At 40.4% G+C, this 25078-nt stretch overlaps 1 protein-coding gene across 1 annotated transcript in view; it reads right to left on the bottom strand.

The window, feature by feature from the left end:
* The window catches only part of LOC113406800 (gamma-sarcoglycan-like), a 117663-nt gene that overhangs the window by 68052 nt on the left and 24533 nt on the right, over positions 1-25078 (bottom strand). The window contains exon 3 of the mRNA XM_026653544.1: positions 21554-21641. Within this exon, the coding sequence (XP_026509329.1) occupies positions 21554-21641 (88 nt within the window). The remainder of the gene's footprint in view (positions 1-21553; positions 21642-25078) is intronic.

Genomic DNA, 25078 nt, shown 5'->3' with positions numbered 1-25078 from the left:
TAAATAAACCTTAAGTTAGTCCTCATTTTTCTGCCCCAACTCAAACTATCTTCTTTCCCAAGTGGAAAATAGTGTGTAAGCATGGAATGTGTGTGATTCAAGAAGGGAATGAGAACACAGGCCAATTCCTGCTGACAGTTACACCTGTGTAGCCTTATTGACTTCAGGGTGAACAGATTTTTGCACAAGAATAGATTTTGGTCCCTTCTGCTTTTCCACACCTGGTATAAGCAGAATCTCATTCACTTTCCTCCCCTAAACTCTGAGCACTTTAAGGAAAAAAAATAAGCAAGGTCTGCTTGATTTACACATGCAAACGAAATAGAAATCAGTCCCTTCATTCTACACCAGCCTTAAACAAACACCAGACCTGATGTAATAAGGGTGTCACTACAGTAGCCTTGTGCTCTTTTGAAAGATCCTTAATGGTTCTTTTAAGATACTGATTTTCAATGAAGTCTTTTTGTTCAGGGGGGCAGAGAACACAACAGGGAATAGCTCTGTTTTGTCAACCCCTAGTCATTCAAAAGCTGAAAGGCTTTAGATTAAGTTTGTTTAATGTTTGTACAGTGATTTTGAAGAGCTAACATAGTACAGAAGTGCTAAATATTATGACTGGGCAACCATCTGAAGATCTGTGTCACTTCTAGCTTTTACCTTTTTCTTACAGAAAGCTTAAAACAAACAAATGCAAACCGTAGGGGGATGGTGCACACAGAACTCATGCTTAAAAAAATTCATGTCAGAGCTACTGATAACACATTCTAGAACAGATAATACTTAGTCCTGCCATGAGTGCAGGGGACCGAACAACTAGATGACCTCTCGAGGTCCCTTCCAGTCCTGTGATTCTGTTCTATGATTCTAATTGTGGAAGAGCTTAGTGACAGAATGGCCTGATGTGGTGAAGCACTGTAGATTAACTACACAAACTGGGTATCATCCCAAGAATAATATTTGGGTTCAATGTGAAAACAGTAATTCATTGTCCTCAGCCAGTGCAACGCTGGGAGGCAGCTTTCAGAGCAAGACAGCTCAAAATACAATGCCACCCAATGTAATTTTCCCACTACTACTTCCTCTACTTCAGTGGATTTTACACCTGAGTGGTTTTCTTTTACATAATAAAACTGTCTGCCTCCCAGACTGCAGTCAGAGTGAGATAGGGTATGTGGTGTAGAGTCCATAGCTTGGGGAAAACACCTGCAGGGCTTATCTTTGCACTGTGCCATGTGGAGAGCTGAGGGTAGAAGCACAAGGCTGAAAGAAGTGAGCAGGATGGGGAATGTTGCAGTGTTCATCCTCATACAGATGAGCACTCCACTACCTAGGAGGAAGGAGCCCTAAGAGAAGGACAGCATAGCATCCCTTGTGCTAACTCTTACTCAGAAGTATCTGTTTGAAGAATTGAGTGCAGTGAGAGGGTAAGTGAGAGAGTAGAATAAACTTGTTAATTTTACATAAATAAATATGTATGTAGATAAATGTTTGATGACGTCATAATTTTTTTTGCAATATGTCATTCATACTTAGCCCTTCTCTCCCATTAGCCTTATGCCCCTCATAACCTTAATCCGGCCCTGCACGTGTCTAATTGTAGTGTAGACATATGCTAAGAAAAAGGATTCTCTGTGCAACTGCAGAGCTGTTAGCACACCTCCAGCTGTGGCTAATCCCTGATCTTTCAGAGAAAGGAGACAAAAACAAACAAGCAAACAAACAAGAATACTTCTGGCCAGTTGTGCATTGGGAGTGGGGGAAAAGAGAGGAGTAGTAGGATCGCTTCCTGACTGCTGCAGGCAACTGGCTGAAGCCCTGAAGCATGAGATTTTATCATAATTTTCATACTGCAGAGTTGCAAGTGTTATGAGCATGGTGAGAGCAATGCAAAGCTTCCTGTTTTCTCCATGGCACATGAAGAAAGGGAATGAACAGGGGGCCTTACAAATTTATAGACTCCTAGCAGGGACGTCCATAGCTATTCTGGGGCCCTACGCAGCCCCCCTGAGGGTGTGTGTGTGTGGGGCCCCAGGACTTTGCGGGGGTGTGGGGGCTGGCTCCAGGTCTCCATGGGGGGGGGGGGGGGGGGGGGGGGGGGGGGGGGGGAACACCCCCCCAGCACTCACCAGCGGCGCAGCTGGGGCCGGGTCCCTGCACTTTCCGCCGCCGGTGAGTGCAGGCCCGGCCCTGCTGCAGTCCTCAGGGGCGGGGCTCGGCAGAGCAGGGGCAGGGCTGAGGTGGAGCAAAGGCAGAGCAGGGGCAGAGCAGGGCGGGGGCTTTGGGGAAGGGGTGAAGTGGGGGCAGGGCAGGGGCGGAGCAGGGGCAGGGCTAGGGCGGAGTAGGGGTGGGGAGTCTGGGGATGAGGCGGGGCAGAGGCTGGAGCAGTACGCAGCTGCACAGAGCACCAGGAAATTTGGTGCCCCAAGTTTCCTAGTGCCCTACGCAGCTGCATACTTTGCGTATGGGTAAGGACGGCCCTGACTCCTAGCACAGAGCGGACCATCATGGCTTTCCAGACTAAACCAGTGCAGGCCATAGAATTTGAAGTCAATATGCTTCAGTGCTTTGCTGAAACTGGACAATGTAAAATATTTCTTGTGTACTGAGAAAGATCAATATGAAAATGATATAGGGTGACAGTCCAAAACTCTTCCATTGAGTGATACCTTAATTTGCAAGTGTTCCACTGATGTCAGTAGAACTTCCACAGTAAGATACTTACTACTCAATGGGAGTCTGGGTATCAGAATTTTGCCCATAATGACAAGATTAACTTATTCTGAGTTAATTTGCATTTGATTATGTTTAATTAACTTTAATCTGAAACATATTGCTACTGACATCATTTTTCTTTATTTTCTCCTGTATTTAAATTTTTATTGTTTATATCTTAAAAAGGTTTCACTATTCTGAACATCCAAATACAATATGGTATCACAGAAGACTAATAGCTACACAAGTTTAATACACACGTGCCATGCATCAAAACAACAGGAAACAGGGAAAGAAGGCTCAATTAAAAGTCTGCACAGTGCTTTATTGACGGCCTCCTGTCCTTCTCTAAATGGTGGCTGATCTGAGTAAACCGAGGCTTACTGTTAAATAAAACAAGAAGGTATGCCTTGAAATTACAAAATCTATTGAGTCACTAAAATTTAAATTCCCCTTTTACTTTACTGGGATCAAAACTCTACTTTTCCTCCTGGAATGGACAGTGTAAGTTCTCCTTTTTAGGAACACTGATTCACCTCTAAAATACTTCAGTGAGGTTTGCAATTTGTCTTTCTATTAATTTTTTTTGTACCATATCTTTGCTTCTCACAATCCAGCTGGACATTGATTAAAGTCATACAAGTAATAATTTTTCTGCAGTATAGAGATCTTGAAGAAATATATTTTGGCTTCTATCTTAAAAATAAAAAAAGTGAAGTTTTTAATGAAAGCCTTCTGGGAAAAGTAAAGAAGGGAAAGCTAATGGTTTTATGATGTTATTAATTAAGTGGAGCTTATAAAACTGGCTTCAGGGTTTTCCCTGTAAAAACATTATCAAACTCTTCTTATGTACAACATGCTTCATTAACACTGTTCTCTGCCTATTATGTCTCTAACGAAAAAATACCATTACTTGAAAATGAAATGTCACAACACTGATAAGAAAAATAAAAATGATCTGACACTCTAAAGCAGCAATTTATAGATGACAATTAATACTAATGAAGTAATATATTCAGTACTGACCGTTTTCTCTGTATTGTTAGAACTTTGTTCCCATTTGTTAAAAAAAAAAAATTCATAGCACAAACATTGTTCTTACTTTAGCAGCTACTTCAAACTACTGTGATGGACACAGAAGATAGTTAAAACTATGCCTAGAAACTATAACATTTTCAAACTGCATAAATCATTTTGACTGTTACCATATTTCCATGCCTTATTGGTTGGTGTACAGAATTTCACAGATTTTGCATTTCAAGGGATCCCAATATTATAGTTATCTAAGTGGATTGTCACTAACTTTAGAATACTTAAAAATGAACATCCAAACAAAGACCACGGTGATGCTATATCTAATGTAAATGTAATGTAATATAATGTAAATGACAAAGAGGAAGGCAAAGGTGAACTGAGCCCAAAGAGCTCACTGTGCTTGGATCTGTTAGCACAGATACTGCATGGCTTTGGAGCCTGTTCTGCTAGTCTGTTTTCCTCCACAAAATGACTTGATACATGTGGAACCTAGGATTCTCATGCTGTTGGTGCCTTGCATGATTTTGGAAAAGCAGATGGATTCAAGATATGGTTCTGGTCTTCTAAAGACAAAAGGCAATAGTCTCTTCATGAAGATTCTCCAGAAACTGCGGTACAATCCTAACTACTACAGATCACCAACTCAAGATTCATTGGGGGCACACACTTACTATGCTAGAACACCACTGGGAGGAAGGATAATTAAAAAAAAAAATCCAACGAGAATTCATATCATTACAAAAGTTTGATAAATGTTGACAATTAAGGTAATTATTTTATTGCAACTCAGATTATAAAGACACAAACCAAAGATCATAACCATTTCTTTGATTTTAAAACTGAAGTTGCAGTTTAAGACTGAAGTTGATTTTAAGACTGAACACTAATTTAAAGACTTAATTTTTGATCTGAGGAGGAAAAGGCTCAGTAAAGAAAGACTTTCCTTTCTATTTATTCAAATCTTGGAGGCTTCAGTTAATAAATCAAAATGGGTTTCATTTTGTTGCACTTCTTGATCAGCTTATCAAAGAAAGTTCCAGCCTTTTCAAATGTTAAGGCAGAAGAGCAAGATGCAGCTACTGGACACTGAATGACATCTTTGAAACTCAATCCAGGATTTTTTAAAAAGGGATTATATTACTGAAATTAATCAATCTCTGCTCACATTTTCCTATGGTTCCCCTCACTCCCTATTCTCCTTACAATCCTCTCCCCTTACTACACTCTAAATCTCCACTAACTCTCAGCACTGCACCTTCACTCATGGTGTGTCCATGCTTAGATCAGTTTCCCATTTCCTGGTGGTCAAGCTTCCTGTCTTGCTTTCAATTTCCTTTCAACCACAGTTCTTCCAGGAATCCTCCCTATTCAATAATCTCCAAACTTTCTCTTACCTGAACTGTTGTCTCATGTCCTGTCTTGTCTGAGTTAGATTTTATGGCCAACTCATTGAGTTAGGGGATGCATTTTAGTCTACGAGGCTACATGATTTGTAATAACAAGTAATTGATTTGACACTAAACCCAGGCATGTTTGTCAGTCGGAGGGATAATAGGGACAAAGAAGGGTAAAGGCAGAGTCACTTGTTTTTCAATTATACCACTTATTTCTTGCCATTATTCCCCCCCCCCCAAAAAAACCCCATATAACTCTGCTTGACTTCAATTGTGCTTCCAAATGCAGCACAATTACAGGAGGTAGTCCAAAATATAACTATATGTACAACTACAGTACACATTATGTCTTACCATGACCACATAACTGTATCATACAAATGTTCACATATTGGTCCAACTCAGTTAACCTGACAGGCATCTAGCCAGTTTCCAGTGGTTTTAAAATGTTATATAGGAGCTACTGTGCTGGGGAGGAGAAAGAGCCTGTGGCCAGGGAGGAAGGCTGAGGTACCTCCTAGTGGGAACCACTTCCTCCTTTGCTTAGCAGCATCTGAGCCTTGCCACATCTCCTCATAGTGCTGGTGTCACACTATCATCATGGGAAGAAACAGAAAACAGGTATCCAACGATGTAGAAGTTGCCAGGGTTGAGGCAAGAAGAGGAGCTCTGTAATGCACATGCGGATGAGTAGGAGGTTCTGACAACTTGGTGGGAGAGAGGGAGCAGGCAAGGCTACAACAGAAGGGAGCAGGAAAAAAGAGATCTTAGTTCTTGTCTCTCCTTAAATAAGGACAAGTAAGGATCTCAGGGTTAAACTTTTGGACCTACTTTCAACAGGAGGGGCAAGCACATGTACCTATGTCTTAAGTAGACAAATAAAATGAATTTAAGAAAACACAGAAAGGTTATCCCTTTCTGACCCAAGTGGTTAGCCAAAATTAGGTGTCCTGAGTGCAGTTTAAGACTTATTTTACAGTGTATAGTGAGAGCTCCCAACATCAAGAATATTAACATTTCTGATACAGACAATGCGAGAGTATACCTACTCGACTGTCATTTGCTGTAATAATCACAATCCTTTGCATTTATACTTTAGAGTCATTCATACCAAGATTTCAAAATCTTTAGAAACATTAAACTACACACCACTTCTGTGAGGTTCTGTCAGCAAATATTTTACACACAGGGAGAGTAAAGCACATAATTTTAGTGTCACAGTCAAGATCATGTGTAGAGTCAGGAACATAATCGGAAGTCCTGATTCAACCCCCTACTCTATCACATGATACAAACTGATGTAGTTTTACAAATAAATAATTGAGAACGTCTGACTTGTATCTCTACCAGATAACCTCAGTGAGCTCATTAAACTACTCTCAGGCCAACCTTTGAAAACAAAGTTTTAAAGTAGTTAAGGCTCTCCTGCTTCACTCTGCTTCTGCAAGTGGAGAGGCACTTACACTCAGGTATCTCTGGTTGCATGATCAGAAACGAGTAGTGTCACTTTTACAGTATGTTCCGTGTTTTCCCTTGCCACCCAATAACAAGTATGTCCCATCAAAAGGAGGGGCCACACGCTGAATGGAAGTACGATGGCACAGAACAGGGGGCTGCAGTAAACTGGTGAGTTGGGGAGTGTGCCATACCATTAGTGACAAGGAACCTCATGGTGGAAGCTCTTCACCTTTAGTAAACTTGGGGAGGATCTGTGGTTTATGGGGGGAGCGCCAGTTCATTCATAAGTGCATAGTTGCTGCTCCCAACTGGAAAATTCCACAGAAACTTAGCCAGTAAGACACAGTTTCCATTCCCCTATGTGGATAATTCTTATGGTAAAATAGGTATCTAAATCAGTCTTAAACACTTATTCTAAGATTCTAACATTTGATTTTGAATCACTTTCTACTGTAGGCACAACTGTTTATAATTCTTTTGTTGAAATATAATTTAATAACCTTGACAGGACCATATCCCTGGACTGATCCCAAACTTATTCCCATAAATGTTCCACAACTGCAATTACTTATGTTTATAAGCTGGATGGAATGCTGATAAATGGTTCAAGCACTCTGACTAATGTACAAGGCATTAATTCTTTAGCAAGGCCCTGTTAATACCAACTGAAACTGGAACACTCATTAAAAAAACCACACGACTATGTTTTTCAAACTTATAATAGCAACACTGTGACAAATCAGGGTCAAGACACCCCCAAGAGGAGAACAGGGAGTTTGACCCCAAAAGAATAAAAGTATACAATGTTACTGTGCTATAAAAATATATTAAGGTCTTTTATGAAAGCTTGTAACATTCTGAACTTCACAGTCATTATGAGTTAAGTATACAGACTGTGGTAATGAATTTATGTATATATAAAAGCTTGCTCCTAATTTGTGCTGCAATATTCAGCTCTGCTTCACAGCAGGATGGTGAGGAATCAGAGGGAAGGGCTGCCTCCCCAACCACAGGAGACTAGCTCCAAGCACCTAGCATTGTACAACCCAGGAAACGACAAATAATGGGCCATTTGTTTAATGAGAAAACACTGAGACATCCCAGGTATCAACGCAGGAGGGAATTTTCCCCACTCTGAATAACTATGAGTCACCATACCAGGAGAGAGAGAGAGAGAGAGAGAGAGAGAGAGAATGGCGGGGGGAGTGAAATGCAGGGAGCCTTTTAAAAAGGAGTTTTGAAACTGAAGTTTTCATCCAGAAACTGAGGGACAATCACTTGGTGGGTGCTGTCCATGAAATGCTGGATCCCCTCTAGGGTAGGGGGTACATTGGGAAACTGTTCAGGTTATTTGAATCAGAAAAAGGAGTTTATTTAATTTGAAAGTGTAAAGCCTGAAGTTTCACCTTACCCCAAGCAGGTCTTTGGTGTGCAAACTGTCTGGAATGTGGGTGCAAAAGTAAACTGGTGACTGGGAGACTGGTTTCATGTCTTTGGGGGTGATGAACCAGAGGGGGAAAGTCTGAGTGTCTGGTACTTAACAACTCAGGATGGATGGATTTGGGGAGACTCAGGACTGGAAGGGCTGTTGGTGTTACCCTGCAAGGAGTAACTAGGCTGGTGGAAGTCAGGATGAGACCTTGTGCTTGTGGGTTAGCTACAGGGGTCAGGGCTCTGAACCAAAGCTGCCCAGCATAACAGCACCCCAGGTTACGAGGCAGCAGGTGACAGAACCCCTTACTGGTCTGGGTGATCACCAAAATATCATAATATAATGACCGAGGATAATGGCTCTTAGCATTAAACCTTTTCTAACTGCTTATTTAATCCCCAAGAAATGCTCTTCACCTCAGTCATTATTGTTTAAGCGTGTCTCATGATTGTTATCAGTCATGGAAGTATCATGCAAATAGTTAATATATGTTTATATATTATATATAGTAGTTCTAACTATGGCACAGGTATTGTAATTTAACAGAACATTAGTTAGAACAGAAGACCAATATGCTATGAATAGAATAAATAATATTGACATTCAAAAAGAGCAAATAGGAATCACTTAATAATCAACTAAGTTAAATTACATGCAACCTTAATTCGGCATTTCTTTTTTTTGAGTGTTTAATGTTCTTCTTAGATCCAAATCTTCAGCCCAACATGTTGCCTGAGTAGCTGGTTAGACAGCATGACAGGTAAGCCTGGGGAAGGACTCCTCCCCATAGTCTGCAGATTGGTTTCAGATATGCCCCATGGGCACTACTGAAGCCCTGAGGCTGAAGTAGAAAATAAACCCTTAACGTATCCCTCAGGATGGTCTAAATCAGGGGTGGGCAAACTTTTTGGACCAAGGGCCACATCTGGGTGGGGAAATTGTATGCAGGGCCGGGGCAGGGGGTTGGGGTGAGGGAGGGAGTGTGGGATGTGGGAGGGGGTGCAGTGTGCAGGAAGGGGCTCAGGGCAAGGGATTGGGGCAGAGGAGGGGCATGGGGTGTATGAGGGGGCTCAGGGAAGGGGGTTGGGGTGCAGAGTGCAGGAGGGAGCTCAGGGCAGGGTTGCAGACTGTGGGAGGGGGCTCAGGGCAGGGGTTGGGGTGCAGGAGGGGTGTGGGGTGCAGCAGGGGGCTCAGGGCAGTGGGTTGGGGTGCACAGGCATGCAGAGTACAGCAGGGGGCTCAGGGCAGGGGGTTGGGGTGCAGGAGGGGTGTGGGGTGCAGGCAGGGGGCTTAGGGCAGGGAGTTGGGGGGTGGGGTGCAGGAGGGGTTCGAGCTCCGGCCAGGCACCACTTACCTAAAGTGGCTCTGGGGTGGCAGCAGCGCGCACCGGGGCCAGGGCAGGCTCCCTGCCTGCCTGCCCTGTCCCCAGCCCCGCGCCGCTTATGGAAGTGCTGCGGCCCCTGGGGGAGGAGGGGCGGAGGGCTCTGCATGCGCAGCCCTTGCTGCGGCTCCAGGTACCTCCCCCGAAGCTCCCATTGGCTGCGGTTCCCCATTCCCGGCCAATGGGAGCTGTGGGGGGTGGTGCCTGGAGGCAAAGGCAATGCACGCGGAGCCCTCTGCCCCCCCGCCCAGGGGCCACTTCTGAGAGCGGCACCGGGCCTGCGGCGCCATGGGGGGGCAATCCCACAGGCCAGATCCAAAGCCCTGAGGGGCCAGATCAAGCCTGCGGGCCATAGTTTGCCCACCCCTGGTCTAAATAGTAGCAGGTCCTCCACACCAAAACCCATCCCTCCCCCCCCGCCACTCACCTTTTGTGTGCTGTCCAGGCTGGGAGAAGCCCTACTGCCCAGAACAAGTAGAACAGTTATCTGGACACATTGTAAGGCAAAAGTGCAGAAGTGTTAGATTTGCCTGCAGGACAAGTACCACAGCAGAGGCTAGGAAGGGTTGTGGACATTAGGCACAACAACATTGAACTGCCAAACATAGGCGAGTGTGGCCAGAGGGGTTCACTGAGAATGGAGCAAAGAACTGAGCTGCCTCACATAGGAAGAGAATAGGCACAACAGAGCAACAGAAATGGTGACTTGTGGTTATTCAGAGTGGGGGAAATTCCCTATTGAGTTGAACTTCGCTGATGCCAGAAATACTGTAATGTGTGGGTGAGAGAAGGGGTAGAACTGGGGTGAAGTGAGCGGTTGAGTATGCTTGAGAGTGATCCTCACTTTGAATGTGTCGTCTCTTAGGCCTGGTCTACACTAGAAAATTAGGTCAGTTTAACTACATCAGGCAGTGGTGTAAGTCCTTGTGTAGACAGCGCTAGGTCAACGGAAGAATTCCTTCATCAAGCTAACTACCACCTCTCAGGGAGGTGGATTACCTACACTGACAGCAGAACCCCTCCCGTCACATGGGTAGTATCTATACTGAAGTGCTACAGCAGTGCAGCTGAGCCACTGTAGCATTTTAAGCACAGACAAGCCCAGAAGGCTGTAGGAACTGGGAAGGGAAGAAGAGGAAAGGAGATAGGTTGTATCTGGGATTTTCAGCTACTTTTAAGTATTTCAAAGCCCAGTATCTTTGTCAGAACTTAGGGTAGATTAATTTAAATAAAAGTGATTTAAAATCACCAATTTTAATCATGATTTAAATCAGCAAGTATAAAACCTTGATTTAAATAATTGATTTTTTTAGTTATGTTCCTAAAGTAAGGTTCATTCTCATTGGTTGGTCTAGCCACTAAAACATATTGATTTGCAACCAAATGTTGCCTTTGCACTAAATTTTGTACTTCTTTTTGCTAACCCTAATCTTAAAACAAATTTCATGCCTAACTCTCATTGAAATCAGTGGAAGTTAGACACCTAATCTGTTTAGGCACTAATGAAAAGCCCACAAGGCACCTATTTGAATTTTTAGGTTCCTAAATAACTTTGAAAATCTGGCCCCATGTTTTTCCAGTTTTTATAATTGGTAGATCTCATCCTTTCCCACTTGGTTTTATTCACAGATTGGCAGAGGAAAACGAGCTTTCCTGATTTTTCAGCTTCCATCTGGTTTCTCAACTTTGAATGAACTAGTCCAAATGAAGAAAATATTCTCTTTGCACCAGCTAGTTAAATTGAAACCAAAAGTAATTAAGGCAAAAGCTTTTCTACACAATATAGACTGAAAGTACTTATATTGGGAAAAATGCAAATGTCAGCATTCGATCCACTGTAAAGTTTAAAAATAATATAGCTACTTGCTTCATGTATTACATGACCTTGTGACATATTTATAATGTTTAAGTTAACCTCAGGTGTTAAAGATTTTTTCCATCTTATTCTGCATATAATTTAAAAAAGCAGCACCCTTTAACACATTAAAATTTGAGGAGGGCTCATAGATGCAGCATTATTAAAATTAATTTAAATAATTTAAATAGATTATAATAAGTTTTGTTCTTAAAATGGGTTTTCATAATTTCAAATTTAATTTTAAACAAGTTTATTTTTAAAAAGAAAAATGCATTTAATTAAAAAAATTTTAAATGTGATTTTTTTTATTTAAAAATTTGATTTTTATTCACAGTAGACTATAAAACTTTCAGAGGCTTTCAAATATAAAAGCAGCTGCTGTTAGAAGGCTGAGTTTGAGTTGATTTTAAGAGGCAAATAAAGCATGCCAAAATAAGGATTTAGGAGCCTAATATTAGGCAAGCTGGTTTGGGTATTTACCAAAATGGGGTAGCAGAACAGGTTTTACAATGTGAATCATAAAATACATAGGTTTCCCAATCTTTTCCAACAAACAAGCCCATACAAGGATATGAAATAATTTAAATCAAATTGTGGTATTTTTTTATAGACTACTTTTTATTTATTACCATCTAAAACAATTTAGATTCAAAGATGACATTTTACCACTTCAGAAGATCAGGTTTTGGGGTATTATCTGTTTTTCAAATCTAGACAACTTGTTCTAACTTAAGTATTAGATGTATAATATTTTTCTTACCTGTGGTTGTTTGAAAATGCCAGATTATTGTTACTCGTAGTCAGTTATTTAGTGGAAATGCCAATCATTTGATAGATCATTTTAAAAAAATCTCTTCCCTTTTCTAGTTGATGTTTATTTAGTGGACGTGCCTATATTTTTATGCATTTTGGAACTTCCAGGAATATTATGTAAAATTTGGTTTCTATTATGTAATCTAATTGATGTTATTGTTAAAGGCTATTAATAAGAAAACATACTATAAAATATTTACTAGGTAGTATAATAAATTTAAACTAGTCAAAGAAACAAAATTCATTGTGATATGTTATCCTTGCTTTTTTCATTGTGCTTGTTTTCTTACGTTGCTAATTCACAAAATGCAATCATTCTTAATCACTCTTAGTCAGTAGTGAACATTTGTTATGTTCTGCAGTACTAATTATTTATTTCTTCAAATGTATAAAAATCTCTATAGATGCCCATCTGATAAATCAAAACACACAATCTAACATAGCATAAAGGTCTGCCCATACATAAATATCGAATAAGCTCCTTTACTGCGACCCCAGGAGTCTGTTTTATATTGTGATGATGGAGATTTAGTCTTAAGCAGTAGATTTCCTTTTTAATTAAGAAATAAGTTGATATAGATGTGTTCAATACAATTAATTGACTTTATTTTTAATCAGGTTTACATTTCTGGTGTTAACATTTTGAATAGAAATGGTGCATTAGACAATACAAGCAGCATTCCTTCACTCCTTAAAGCGTCACACCCTATAAGTTGTTTCAGGGAACGATTTAAATCTGCTATCCACAATTTTGTATCAAATCTTTTTTTTTCTAATATTTCCCTGAGTGTTTATGGTTGTTAATCATACTCCTAATTATAATCTTATATATTTGGCATTCCGTTCATTTCTTGTTTTGAAACTACAACCAAACAGGTGCATGTGTTGATGTTTTAAATACAGTGAGTGTACGTCTACACAGCCCACAGAAGCAAACATTCCAGCCCAGTCAACAGACTTGGGCTAGCAAGGCTCATGCTAGCGCTGTAAAAGTAGCTGGGTAGTCAGCACTTTCAAGTTGTGGCTCGGGCTGGAGCTTGGGCTCTGAAGACCACCCTACACTTCAGAGCCTGAGCTCCAGCCCGAACCACAACTTCAAAGTGTTGTCTACATAGCTACAGGCAAGTCTCATCTTACTCGGGGGGTCCGTTCCGCGGTTAGCGCGTAAAGCGAAAACCACGTATAGTCAAAATTACATTGAGTTCAATGGCGGGCAGAATCGCCCGCACTACAGGTACAGTATTAAAATTGTTATTTTTCTCTTTTTTTTTTGGTTTTTTGCCGACCGCGTAAAGCTGAAATCACGCATGTTAAATGTGCGTAAGATGCGACAGACCTGTATTTCTAAAGTGCTAGCTAGCATGAATCTATTGACCCAGGCTTGCTTCTGTGGGCTGTGCAGATATACCCCACATATCTATGTCTAACCTCTTCCCCATTACCAGGTTAAATAAAAACCTATCCAGTCTCCATCAAATTATCACTTTTCTTTAGCAACATATTGAATTATAAAATTCAAATAATTTGGAAAATAATTAAGCGTTAAGGAGCCTGGAGACCTTAGTAATGTTTAAATATTTGACTTGAAAATATCTTTAAAGAATAAAGAATTATTCGTGCATCTGAATGGCACAGTATGAAGGACAAATTTGCAAAAATTTTTTCCTTTAAACTCAATAACTTCTGTGACTAACTATGGCAAAATAGTCTGAGTTGTATTCATAAAGTAGAATTAGAAATATTGTACCTTTCATGCTCCTAGTTAATTATTACCTAAATGAGATATGAACTCTGCAATCACTTAACATGGTTTGATAAACTGTTAGGAGATTATTTTTCAAAGAGGAGTGATCCAGGTCTTTATAATTAGCTCAAATGATAAACGAAAAGGGATTTTGAATATGCGTCAGAAAGATTTAAAGACAAAATAGGGATTAATTATGACATCATAAATCTGTAACTGGAACACTATCCCATTTTTTTGTGAAACTATAAATCATATTTTCTATCTAATGTTTGTTTAAAAATAGTGATGCTTGCAAATGTTCAGTGAACTGGTACTACCATTCTGCAAACATGGTAATTTACACTATTAGAGCACCCCCTTGCATCAGGGTATGATGTTGCATCAATCTGTGTCCCTAGCATAGAATCATATCTGTTAGAAGGGACAGCAAGGGTCATCTAGTCTAACCCCCTGTCAAGATGCAGGACTTGTTGTGTCTAAACCAGCCTCCTTTTGAAAACCTCCAGTGCAGGAGCTTCCACAACCTTCCTAGGCTGTCTGTTCCATTCTCCTACTGTCCTTACAGTTAGGAAGTTTTTCCTGAGATTTAATCTAAATCTGCTATGCTGTAGTTTGAACCCATTGCCTCTTGTCTTGCCCTCTACGGCAAGAGAAAACAACTTTATTCCATCTTTTTTATGGCAGCCTTTCAAGTATTTGAAGACTGCTACCATGTCTCCCCTCAATCTTCTCTTTTCCAAACTAAACATACCCAGTTCCTTCAGCCTTTCTTGTATGTCTTGCATTCCATCCCTTTAACCATCTTTGGATCGCCTCAGGATCCTTTCCAGTTTCTCCACATCTTTTCTATACAATTGGACACAGTAATCTAGCTGAGGCCTAACCAGTGCCAAGAAGAGCGGTATTACCACCACAACTCCCAGATCCTTCTTAGCAGTGCTGCTGCCAAGCTAGTTATCCCCCATTCTGTATTTGTTCATTTGGCTTTTTCTTCCCTAAGTGTAGCATCTTACATTTGTCTTTATTGAATTTCATTTGATTGTTTATAGCCCAGCTCTCCAATTTATCAAGATCCCTCTGAATTTTAGCTCTATCCTCCAAAGCATTGGCAATCCCCATAGCTTTGTGTCGTCTTCAAATTTGATCAGTATGCACTCTATTCCTGCATCCAGGTAATTAATAAAGATGTTAAATACCACCAGATCCAGAACAGATCCCTGTGGAATCCCACTTGAGACCTCCCTCCAATCTGACATCATTCCATTAATAGTTACGCTTTGTTTGCAGTTGTTTAACCAACTATGTATACACTTAATGATAGTTCCACCAAGCCTGCATTTCTTCAGCTTACTTATCAGAATGTTATGTGGGACTGGGTCAAAAGCCTTGCTGAAGTCCAGGTATATTATGTCCACCGCACTCCCCCTATCCACCAAACCAGTTACCCTGTCAAAGAAGGAAATCAAGCTGGTTTGGCATGATTTGTTCTTGGTATATCCATGCTGGCTGCTAGTGATTACCCCTTCACCTTCAGGTACTCACAAATTGAATGTTTTATACATCGCCCTAGTAGCTTCCCAGGTATCGAAGTCAGGCTGACTAGTCTATAGTTCCCCGGATCCTCCTTTTTCCTATATGGCTGCAAAAGGCGCTTTTTAGCTATCTAAAACCCCCTTTCTACACTGTGACAGGATTTCACCCCATCACATACATGTAACAGTTGCTCAATGATACCCTTTTAAACCTTGATGTAGAAAAGCACTTAAGCACACCCTTGATTTTAAGACTAGGAGTAAGACCCATTTACTTCAATGGGACTAATAAAATAATTAAAGTTAGGTATGTACTTAAGTGCTTTGCTGGATTAGGGCTTTAGGGGAAACAAATTAAGAAACTATGATGTTTTTCCCCCAAATCAATTAAAGTTTGAGAAACATTAACAAAATTATATAAGTGAAAAGATGCCTATCTCCCCAGTTGCTGCCTTGAAAAAACAAAGCTTAAGTATTCAGATCTAAATATGCAAGAGTGACTAATGATTTCAGGGGTCTAATTTAAGACACCTTAAAAGACCTCATTTTCAGAGTGTGCAAGCTCAGCACTTTCTGAAAATTAGAGTAATAGAATCATAGAATCATAGGACTGGAAGGGACCTTGAGAGGTCATCTAGTCCAGTCCCCTGCCCCCATGGTAGGACTAAGTATTATCTAGACCATTCCTGACAGGTGTTCGTCTAACCTGCTCTTAAAAATCTCCAATGATGGAGATTCCACAAACTCCCAAGGCAATTTATTCCAGTGCTTAACCACCCTGACAGTTAGGAAGCTTTTCCTAATGTCCAACCTAAACCTTCCTTGCTGCAATTTAAGCCCATTGCTTCTTGTTGTATCCTCAGAGGTTAAGAAAAACAATTTTTCTCCCTCTTCCTTATAACAATCTTTTACATACTTTAAAACTGTTACCATGTCCCCCCTCAGGCTTCTCTTTTCCTAAAAAACCCAATTTTTTTCAATCTTTCCTCATAGGTCCTTTAATCATTTTTGTCACTCTTCTCTGGACTTTCTCCAATCTGTCCACATCCTTCCTGAAATGTGGCACCCACAACTGGACACAATGCTCCAGCTGAAGCCTAATCAGCACAGAGTAGAGCTTGTGTCTTGCTTACAACACTCCTGCTAATACATCCCAGAATGATATCCTTTAAGCCATCTCAAGTTGGGCACTGACAATCACTAGTCACTTCTGAAAATTTAGGCCAGCACCATTTAAAATAGCAATTTCTAAAACTCCCCCCGCCCCAACAACTATAAATTATTTGTTTACTAATATCAATGTCATAATACAGGATCAGAATCTGCAACCCTTGCTTCCACTAAGTAGCACTTACTCATGTGAGTAGTCCAGTTTACTTCAATGGAACTTCTTATGTGAATAAGGGCTATTTAGTGGGAGCAAGGGTTGTAGCATCTGATCCTTACTGAACACAGAACAGCTGAATGTTCACTGATTCAAAATAAAAAAAAAACCAAACCTACAACTTCTACAATTCTGGGATTAACCAGGTCATTGCCAATATCATATGAAATGTTGCCATTTCATTATTTGTCACTTTCCATGCAGATATTCTGGAGGCTGATATTCATTTCTGCAACATGATAAATGTCTATAGCACCTTCCATTGGGGATCTCAAAGCACTTTACAAACCCTACTTAATCTTCACAATAGCTTGCAAGATTAGGTGAACATTATCTCCTTTTAACAAACAGGGACAATCTTGCAAGCTATTGTGAAGTTTAAGTAGTATTTGTATAGTGCTTTGAGATCCCCAATGCTATAGACATTTATCATGTTGCAGAAATGAATATCAGCCTCCAGAATATCTGCATGGAAAGTGACAAATAATGAATCAATGACATTGTGCCAATTGTGGTGTTGAATTTGTCCTGAAGTAGATAGGCCTTTGCTGTGGTGGAGTTTAGCACTGTCCAAATAAATTCTACCCTTTGGGTAGGTAGTAATACCAACTTTTCTTTTTGGGATGCAAAGTCCTAGAAAGGAAAAACATTGGAGTATCTGGTGAATAGATTCAGTCACCTGTTGTGGAGATGTCCCTTGAATTAGCCAATCATCCCAGTAGGAGTAAATTTGGACTCTCTGTTTTCCCAGGTAAGCTTTCACTACCAATAGTTGTTTGATAAATATCATCAGTGCTGTTGATAGCCCAAAGGGCAGAACTCTATTTATAATAGGAATTGCCCACCTGAACCTTAGGTATTTTCTATGAGCAGAATCAATTGCTACATGAAAACAGGGCTTCTGGAGGTCAGAGCTGTGTACCAGTCCTGTGGATCTAGGGATGGAATTATAGAAACCACAATTACCACCCTGAACTTGAATCTGCAGATGAAGGTGTTTCATGTCCATAATAGGGTGCCAGTCTCACTTTTGCTTTGGAATTAGAAAGTAACCTTCCCCTATATTCTTGAGGCACTTCTTCGACTACTCTGAGACTTGGAGGTGATTGCACTTCTTGATGTAACATGAAAAGGGACAGAGAGATCTGCAATTGTATGGAATACCCCATCTCTATGATCTCTAGAAACTCTATAGCCGTGATACTCAGACCTCAGTGGTTCAGGAGACAAATAAGTGATCCCATTACCCAAAAAAGCCACAGTAGTGTAAATTCATTGTTACATTTACTATAGTTCAATATATATTCATATTTAAACAGTACGATGGGGAGATTATATATAATTCTCACAGCAAAATGACTGACCAAGCATTATTATTTTATCAACTACAATTGATTAGTAACATAGTAAAAGCATCCTGATTGGTTAATAACTTAGATTGGTTAATATTTAAATCATACAGTGTTTTAATATCATGTGCTGCAAAGAGCCTCAGGAGACACATTAAAGAGCCACTCGCTTGCAAGCCTCAGTCTGAGTATCACTGATCTATAGTGATAAGGTTCCAGGCCCCACAAAAATAAAACTAATGGTTCCCAAAGAGGGGATAAGGGGTGGGTAGGTAATGGAAGAATAATGGAGAAGATGTACAATAAGAGTCAAATAAGAGTACCAATAAGAGTCAAATTTATTTCCTTGATGTTGATGCAGCAGGATGAACAGACAGCAAAGTGGAGGCTGATGGCCTCCTCCTCTAAGTCCTCTGTCTTTTCTTAGAAACTTCTAATGGTCTCTGTTGTGAGTGATAGGTTTGTCTCAAATATGGTTGTGGCCTGACTTGCTTACTTCTCAATGTAGGTGTGTAAACATCTAAAGAGCTCAGTATTGCTTGAGAATCTTTTAATGAACGTAAGGCCTCATCAGTCTTTACATTAAGCAAATCATATCCCTCAAATGCAGGTTCTCTATTGCTGTTTGTACTTCATTAGGTATTCAGGGCAATTTTAGCGAAGAGGACTTCATCATGGCAAAAGATGTGGCCATGGATCTTGCCACTGTGTACAAAACATCAAGAGCAACCTGGAGAGAAGTGTGTGCCATGAGTCGACCCTCTGAGACAAGAGACTTGAATTTCTCTCTGTTGCCATGTGGAATTTTGTCCATGAATTTAAAAACAGTTGTCTTGATTTAAATAATCATATTTTGCCAATAAACACTGATAACTGGCAATCAGACTGGCAGAAGAATAATTTTTGCAGCTGAATAAACCAAGTTTCTAAGGTTCTTTTTCATGGGGCATAGATTTTGGTGGTCCCTGTTGTCTGGTCCCCCTGTTACTACTAGTGACCCAGGAAGGGGATGCAGATAGAACTGCTCAAATCCTCATGAGGGAACTTGATACTGTTGATCAGTCCTTTTGAATGTAGGTGTCAGCCAGATGTAAGCGTCACGTGTCTTCCTGAGGATTTTGACTGTCTCCAGCAGGCCATAATTTTTTGGCATTGCAAACTGTCCAGGCAGAGATGTATATATGCTTTATGGGATTTCTCCTGGAAAACATCCAATGGAATTTCAAGAATGTCCACCTTCCAGCATAATGATTCTTGAAATGTTTTATAATCATCAGGCTGTATGCTTGATGACAATTGCACCACAGCTTTATCAAGTGTTGAACAGGAAATGGGCAACAGTATTATCTGACAGCAGCCTGCAAATCCTCTTCCTCAGAGCCCTGATCTTTTTGGCATTCAGCAGATGGAATCGCTGTCTGAGCTACCTGCAGGGCTTTCTGATATCTGTGTGGAGAGAGGGACCTAACCCTGGATGGGGCTGCAAAAGCTAACTTCCTGGTTGTCTGTAAGCGGCTGATGCCAAATATGGCCAAGGAAGATGGTAAGGGTATGGGGCAGGAGGCCATAGGGGGAGATACCATGGGAACTTTTAGAGTACCTTTTAGAACCCCTAGGTCTAGCATTATAATAATGTGCCCCTGAATCCTTTTCAGAACCATAGGGATCAAAAGACCTGGACCTCTGGGAGTGTGTTGGCAATGCATCCCTACTATGCTCCAAAGCTTAAGAGGAGAAAGATTATTTCTCTCCTAGAGGTGGAACTGTCTTAACTGGGGTCTCAGGTAAAACTTCAGTGTGTCCCTTAGCTGGTATCGCCAAGGTAATAGGCACTGTAGTGGGGTATTAGCTGGTACTGAAGTTGTTATGTTCACCCAAGACAAAAGTGGTGATTCCGAGACAGTCAGATCACCCAGTATCGAGTAAACTGTTGGTACTAAGAATGTCACTACCACAGACAGGGTGGACAGAAGCTATCAGGACCCCAGTGGTGGGTACCAATGTTGCTGGTACCAAGAGCCTTGGTGCAGAAGGATCTGAAGAGGGGCGTATAGACTTCCCCAGTAAAAATAGCATGCGGTGAGCCTCTCTTACCTTTGTGTTCTCTTAGAGAATGACTTTCAAATGGCACACTTGTCAGGCATGTACCCTTTACTCAGGCACAATAGGTCCATTATTAAGCAGCATTACTATACCACAAGATGGGCAGTTTTTAAACCTAGGAGACTTTTTTTCATCCATAAGTGCTGGACCTGGTACTGGGAAAGTCTCATTAGGAAAACTAATGGAAAACAATATGGATTTTTTTTAAAAGGGAGAATAAAACTCTAAAACTATTACTAACTGTTAACTAACGATCTAAAACTATATCTATCATGAACTACTTACACTAGAAAGTATAAATCACACAGTGAGAGGGTTGGATACTGCCAAAGTTTTTATTCATAGCAATAGGCGGTAAGAAAGAACTGAGGAAGAGTTCGGGTCATGCCACCCTTTATGCTCTTGGGTAGGGGAGTACTAGGCCATGAAGGGTGCAGATACGGCCCCAACTGCCGCTGCTGGCCAAAAGAATCCAAACTTGAATGCATGGGGTGAATGTGCACGAAGAGTGAAATACATATGGACAAGCACTCAAAGAAGAACGCTTGTCTTTTTAAAGAGTTCTGGATTCCTCAACATAAGGTGATAATTCTTTTTAAAAAATATATTCAAAAAGAGTAAAAAAATTATTTAACCAACACTTCAAAAAGGAAGACAATATTATAGTTTTTTGTAGTATAGATAATCCAGCAGTCACCAGAATTTGAAGAAATAGACATAATTCAAGCACTTTACTCTACCTAATTTGCTCCAGAGCACTTTGAAGGAGGAGGTTTAGTTTAGACAGCTCTATTAGTTGCCTCAGGCATGATACACCATTGTAGTGAATGTAAAGGCAAGCACTCAAGACCATGTCAAATTTGAATTTACCACACTCAAATTCCAGCTGATACCCCTCTCTGGACAGAGAGAGAAAATGAAAGCACAAATACACTACTGTTTCAATGAACTGAAACAGCATATATATTACTTCCTCCAGTCAGTTACACCCCTAAACTGCCTAATTTAAACAAGTACAGCCATCAAAGAGTGTGAAAGAAAAACAGAAAGTAGAACCATTTAAACAATTTTGTAAAAAGCTAATGACAGAGAGACAAAAACAGACATCCAAACCTTTGGTTTTCCTGTCAAAACCTGCAGGAAACAAATGCTTTATACATTTATGGAGTTACCAATTAATTGGTGAGTGAGAAATATGATCTTAGTACATATTGTGTGGCAGGTGGGCTATTCAAATGTGGTTATCATAATGAACAATTAGCATGTATACAGACCTTTATATGTTCAAAACTCTTTACAAATATTCATTAAAATCCATACAAAATGCTAAACAAAAGAAAATAATTTAGACTTACCCACGTTTAATCTGCCTGTGACTTCACCATCTGAATTGCGAGCATTCACAGTCACATTATGAGCAGACTGCAGAAGTAGTGATGAGTCCTACAGTATCGAGAAAGATTTGCAGTTTTAGCAGAACAAATAGATTTCAAAACAATTTATATAATTTATCATTGCCATATATATTATTAATAAAGTCATTAAAAGAGCCTTTGCAATAGAAAACCAGCCAAAGAGTGAAGTCTCTGAATTAATATTTTGTGTTTAGAGCTCTCATTTAGTTGACAGATGTAACAAAAAACAGAAAACCTAATTATTTGAATAGGCACTCAACCCACTGATGGACAGCAGAGATGGACCCAAATTACAATCCTTGATTCAAATACCCTTTGAACTTTGGAGACATTCAGATTGGGAGCTGGTCCCCACCTCTATAATCAGTCTAACCAAAGTCCCCAATCCAGCTCCCTTTCCCCCCAAATTCTTGGCTGGGATTACCTCCGACTGGCAGTTATTATCCATAAATAACTACTCCAAGTTTTCCTTCCAAATCTACCTTTTTCTGATGGTGTAGGTAGATGAGGAAGTCAATATTGTATTTTTATGACCCCACACACTTTTTTCCCCAGACTATTCCCCACTTTTGGTCACTCTAAAACAGAAAATATGGTAGATATATTTGGAAATGGCAGCATGTGGTACAAAGTGATTATCAATTCTCCAAAACATTATAATATAAAATCTTAGAGAACCACATTGAGAATAATATACCATCTTATGGGAATCAATTCATACAGTAAATATGGATTTTTCCCTCCTTGTAGGAGGAAGAAACTATTAAAACCTGATAGCTGGAATGACATGGTAAAATTTTGATAAAGTCTCCTGTTGAAATGCCATAACACTATAGGTTTGAATCATTTATTGTCTTCTTTCCAGAATCTTTTTTAAATTAAAACACAAACAAAAAACACCTTATTCAAAATACACAAACATAATTAAAAAGTGTAGTCCTAAAGTGATCAAAATCTATAACATTAGCCCAACAGATACAATTGCTGGCAATTTATCTTTTGATAAAAGTTTAGCACTTGAGTCCCAGACTTCCTGCACTCCCGCAGAAAACTGGTCATGTGAAAAACGATGAATGATGATGAAAGCTGTGTAACACTAATTTTATGATCCAAGGCTCCCACCTTGAAAACACACACAAACACACTCAACTTTAAGTGTGAGTAGTCCCACTGGGTCCAGTGTCAGGACAGAAATGCGTTTAATGTAGAAATATAACTGTGTTGTAAATAAAACAAACCCACTGAGTCAAGTTAGCCATTTTGTCAAGGTGGCATGTAATCAAGCAGGTGATAAATAATGGAGCAACAGTTATTTCACACTTCAGTGCATTAGACAATAAAACCTGAAACCAACTAACCAAAAAATAAAGGATTTAAAAAAAATCAGACCTGAAACTAAAAAATAATGGTAACTTACCTACAATAACTGTTGTTCTTCAAGATGTTTTATGCACATATACATTCCACCTTAGGTGTGTGTGTTCCCAGTGTTCTTGAGTCAGAGACTTTTACCAGAAGTACCATGAGGGAATGCATGTGCCCCTGCTCTCCTCATGCACCCAAACAAGAGCATAAAAGCGGCATGTGTCACCTTTCTCTCTGTTCTGCTTGTGGAAAATATTAACCAAAGTCACAGGCCAGGTGGAAGGATTGTGGAATTTATATGTGCACAACACATCTCCACAAAAAACAAACAAACAGTTACTGTAGGTAAGTAACTGTTGTTTTTTTTTCTTCTTCAAGTAATTGTACATGTATATATTCCATTTTAGGTGACTCTGTAGCAGTTCCCTTACAGGTGGTGAGGCTTTGGATCATCTGAAGAGAGACTGCAACATGGATTTACTAAAGTTAGCATAGTCACAAGAGGCTTGAGTGATGGCATAATGTCTGAAAGAGGTATGTACAGATGACCACATTGCCACTTTACATATATTTGTTATGGGAACACTGATCAGAAAGGCTGATGAAGTGGACTGGGCCCTGATGGAGTGAGCTATTACTCTTACTGGAGGAAAGACTTTCACAAGATCATAGCATTGCTTGACACAGTCAGAGATCCAGTGTGATATACATTGAGTTGACACTGGTTGGCATTTGATTCTCTTGGCCTAGGCTATGAAAAGCCTATTAGAAGTTCTGAATGCATTACTGTTGTCAAGGTAGAATGCCAAAGCTCTACGAAGCATGAAGTGTTTCCTCAGTGTTGGATGAATGAGGTGTGAGGAATAATACAGAAATTTTATCCTTATAACAAACCATATAGCAGGGGTCGACTAACGGTTTGCAGTTTGGAAACCTTTCTTACTGAAGTAATTGCCACATTTTAGTTGAGAGTGCGTACCCTGAAGGTCTAAATGACATATGCATATACACTTGATGCCCAGAGTGCATGGCCAGATCAGGTGAAACATGGAGATCCCCAGAGGCCCCAAAGATTGCAACTATAGTAATCACACATTATCAATAAAACCTACTGTGACAGACCCAGACCAGTGGGGTACAGGAGTCTGGTAGAGGGCAAATATACTGGTCACTGGATGAGTAGTTTTCTGTTCCCTGAGTGACCAGAGCAGGGGCTGCACTAGAGTAATCAGGAACCTGCTAGAACCAGTTAAGGCAGGCAGGCTAATTAGGACACCTGGAGCCAATTAAGAAGAAGCTGCTAGAATCAATTAAGGCAGGCTAATCAGGGCACCTGGGTTTTAAAAAGAGGCTCACTTCAGTTTGTGGTGTGAGTGTGAGGAGCTGGGAGCAAGAGGCGCAAGGAGCTGAGAGTGAGAGGGTGTGCTGTGCTGCTGGAGGACTGAGGAGCACAAGCGTTATCAGACACCAGGAGGAAGGTCCTGTGGTGAGAATAAGGAAGGTGTTTGGAGGAGGCCATGGGGAAGTAGCCCAGGGAGTTGTAGCTGTCATGCAGCTGTTACAGGAGGCACTATAGACAGCTGCAGTCCACAGGGCCCTGGGCTGGAACCCGGAGTAGAGGATGGGCCCGGGTTCCCCCCAAACCTCCCAATTGACCTGGACTGTGGGTTCTTCCAGAGGGGAAGGTCTCTGGGCTGTTCCCCAACCCACATGGTGAATCTCTGAGGCAAGAAAATCCTCCAATAAGCACAGGACCCACCAAGATAGAGGAGGAACTTTGTCACACTACATATACTAGTCCTAAGGAAGCACCATCTAATAAAGCAATGATTATATATATAATTACTAATCAAATGATAGATTTTACATTGATGGTCCTTTCCCATGAGTTAGGGCAGTAGGAAGTAAATTGATGATAACCCTTTAGCCCTTCAACCCCAATGAAAGAAAGCAAAAAAAAAGGAACTAATATCAATAACAACTAGTGCCCATCAGCTTGTTTAGAACAACCATATCAGACGTGAGAGAGCAATACAGAAATTCCATTTGGTCGGATCATTCCATAGATGTCTCCTCTTTTTTTTTTTTTTTTTTTTTTTT

The sequence above is a fragment of the Terrapene carolina genome, unplaced genomic scaffold (assembly GCF_002925995.2).
Source record: "Terrapene carolina triunguis isolate 2854851 unplaced genomic scaffold, T_m_triunguis-2.0 Scaffold141, whole genome shotgun sequence".
In the NCBI taxonomy this organism is placed as follows: domain Eukaryota; kingdom Metazoa; phylum Chordata; order Testudines; family Emydidae; genus Terrapene; species Terrapene triunguis.
The sequence above is the reverse complement of the archived record's forward strand: the minus strand, read 5'-3'. Positions and strand labels throughout refer to the sequence as shown.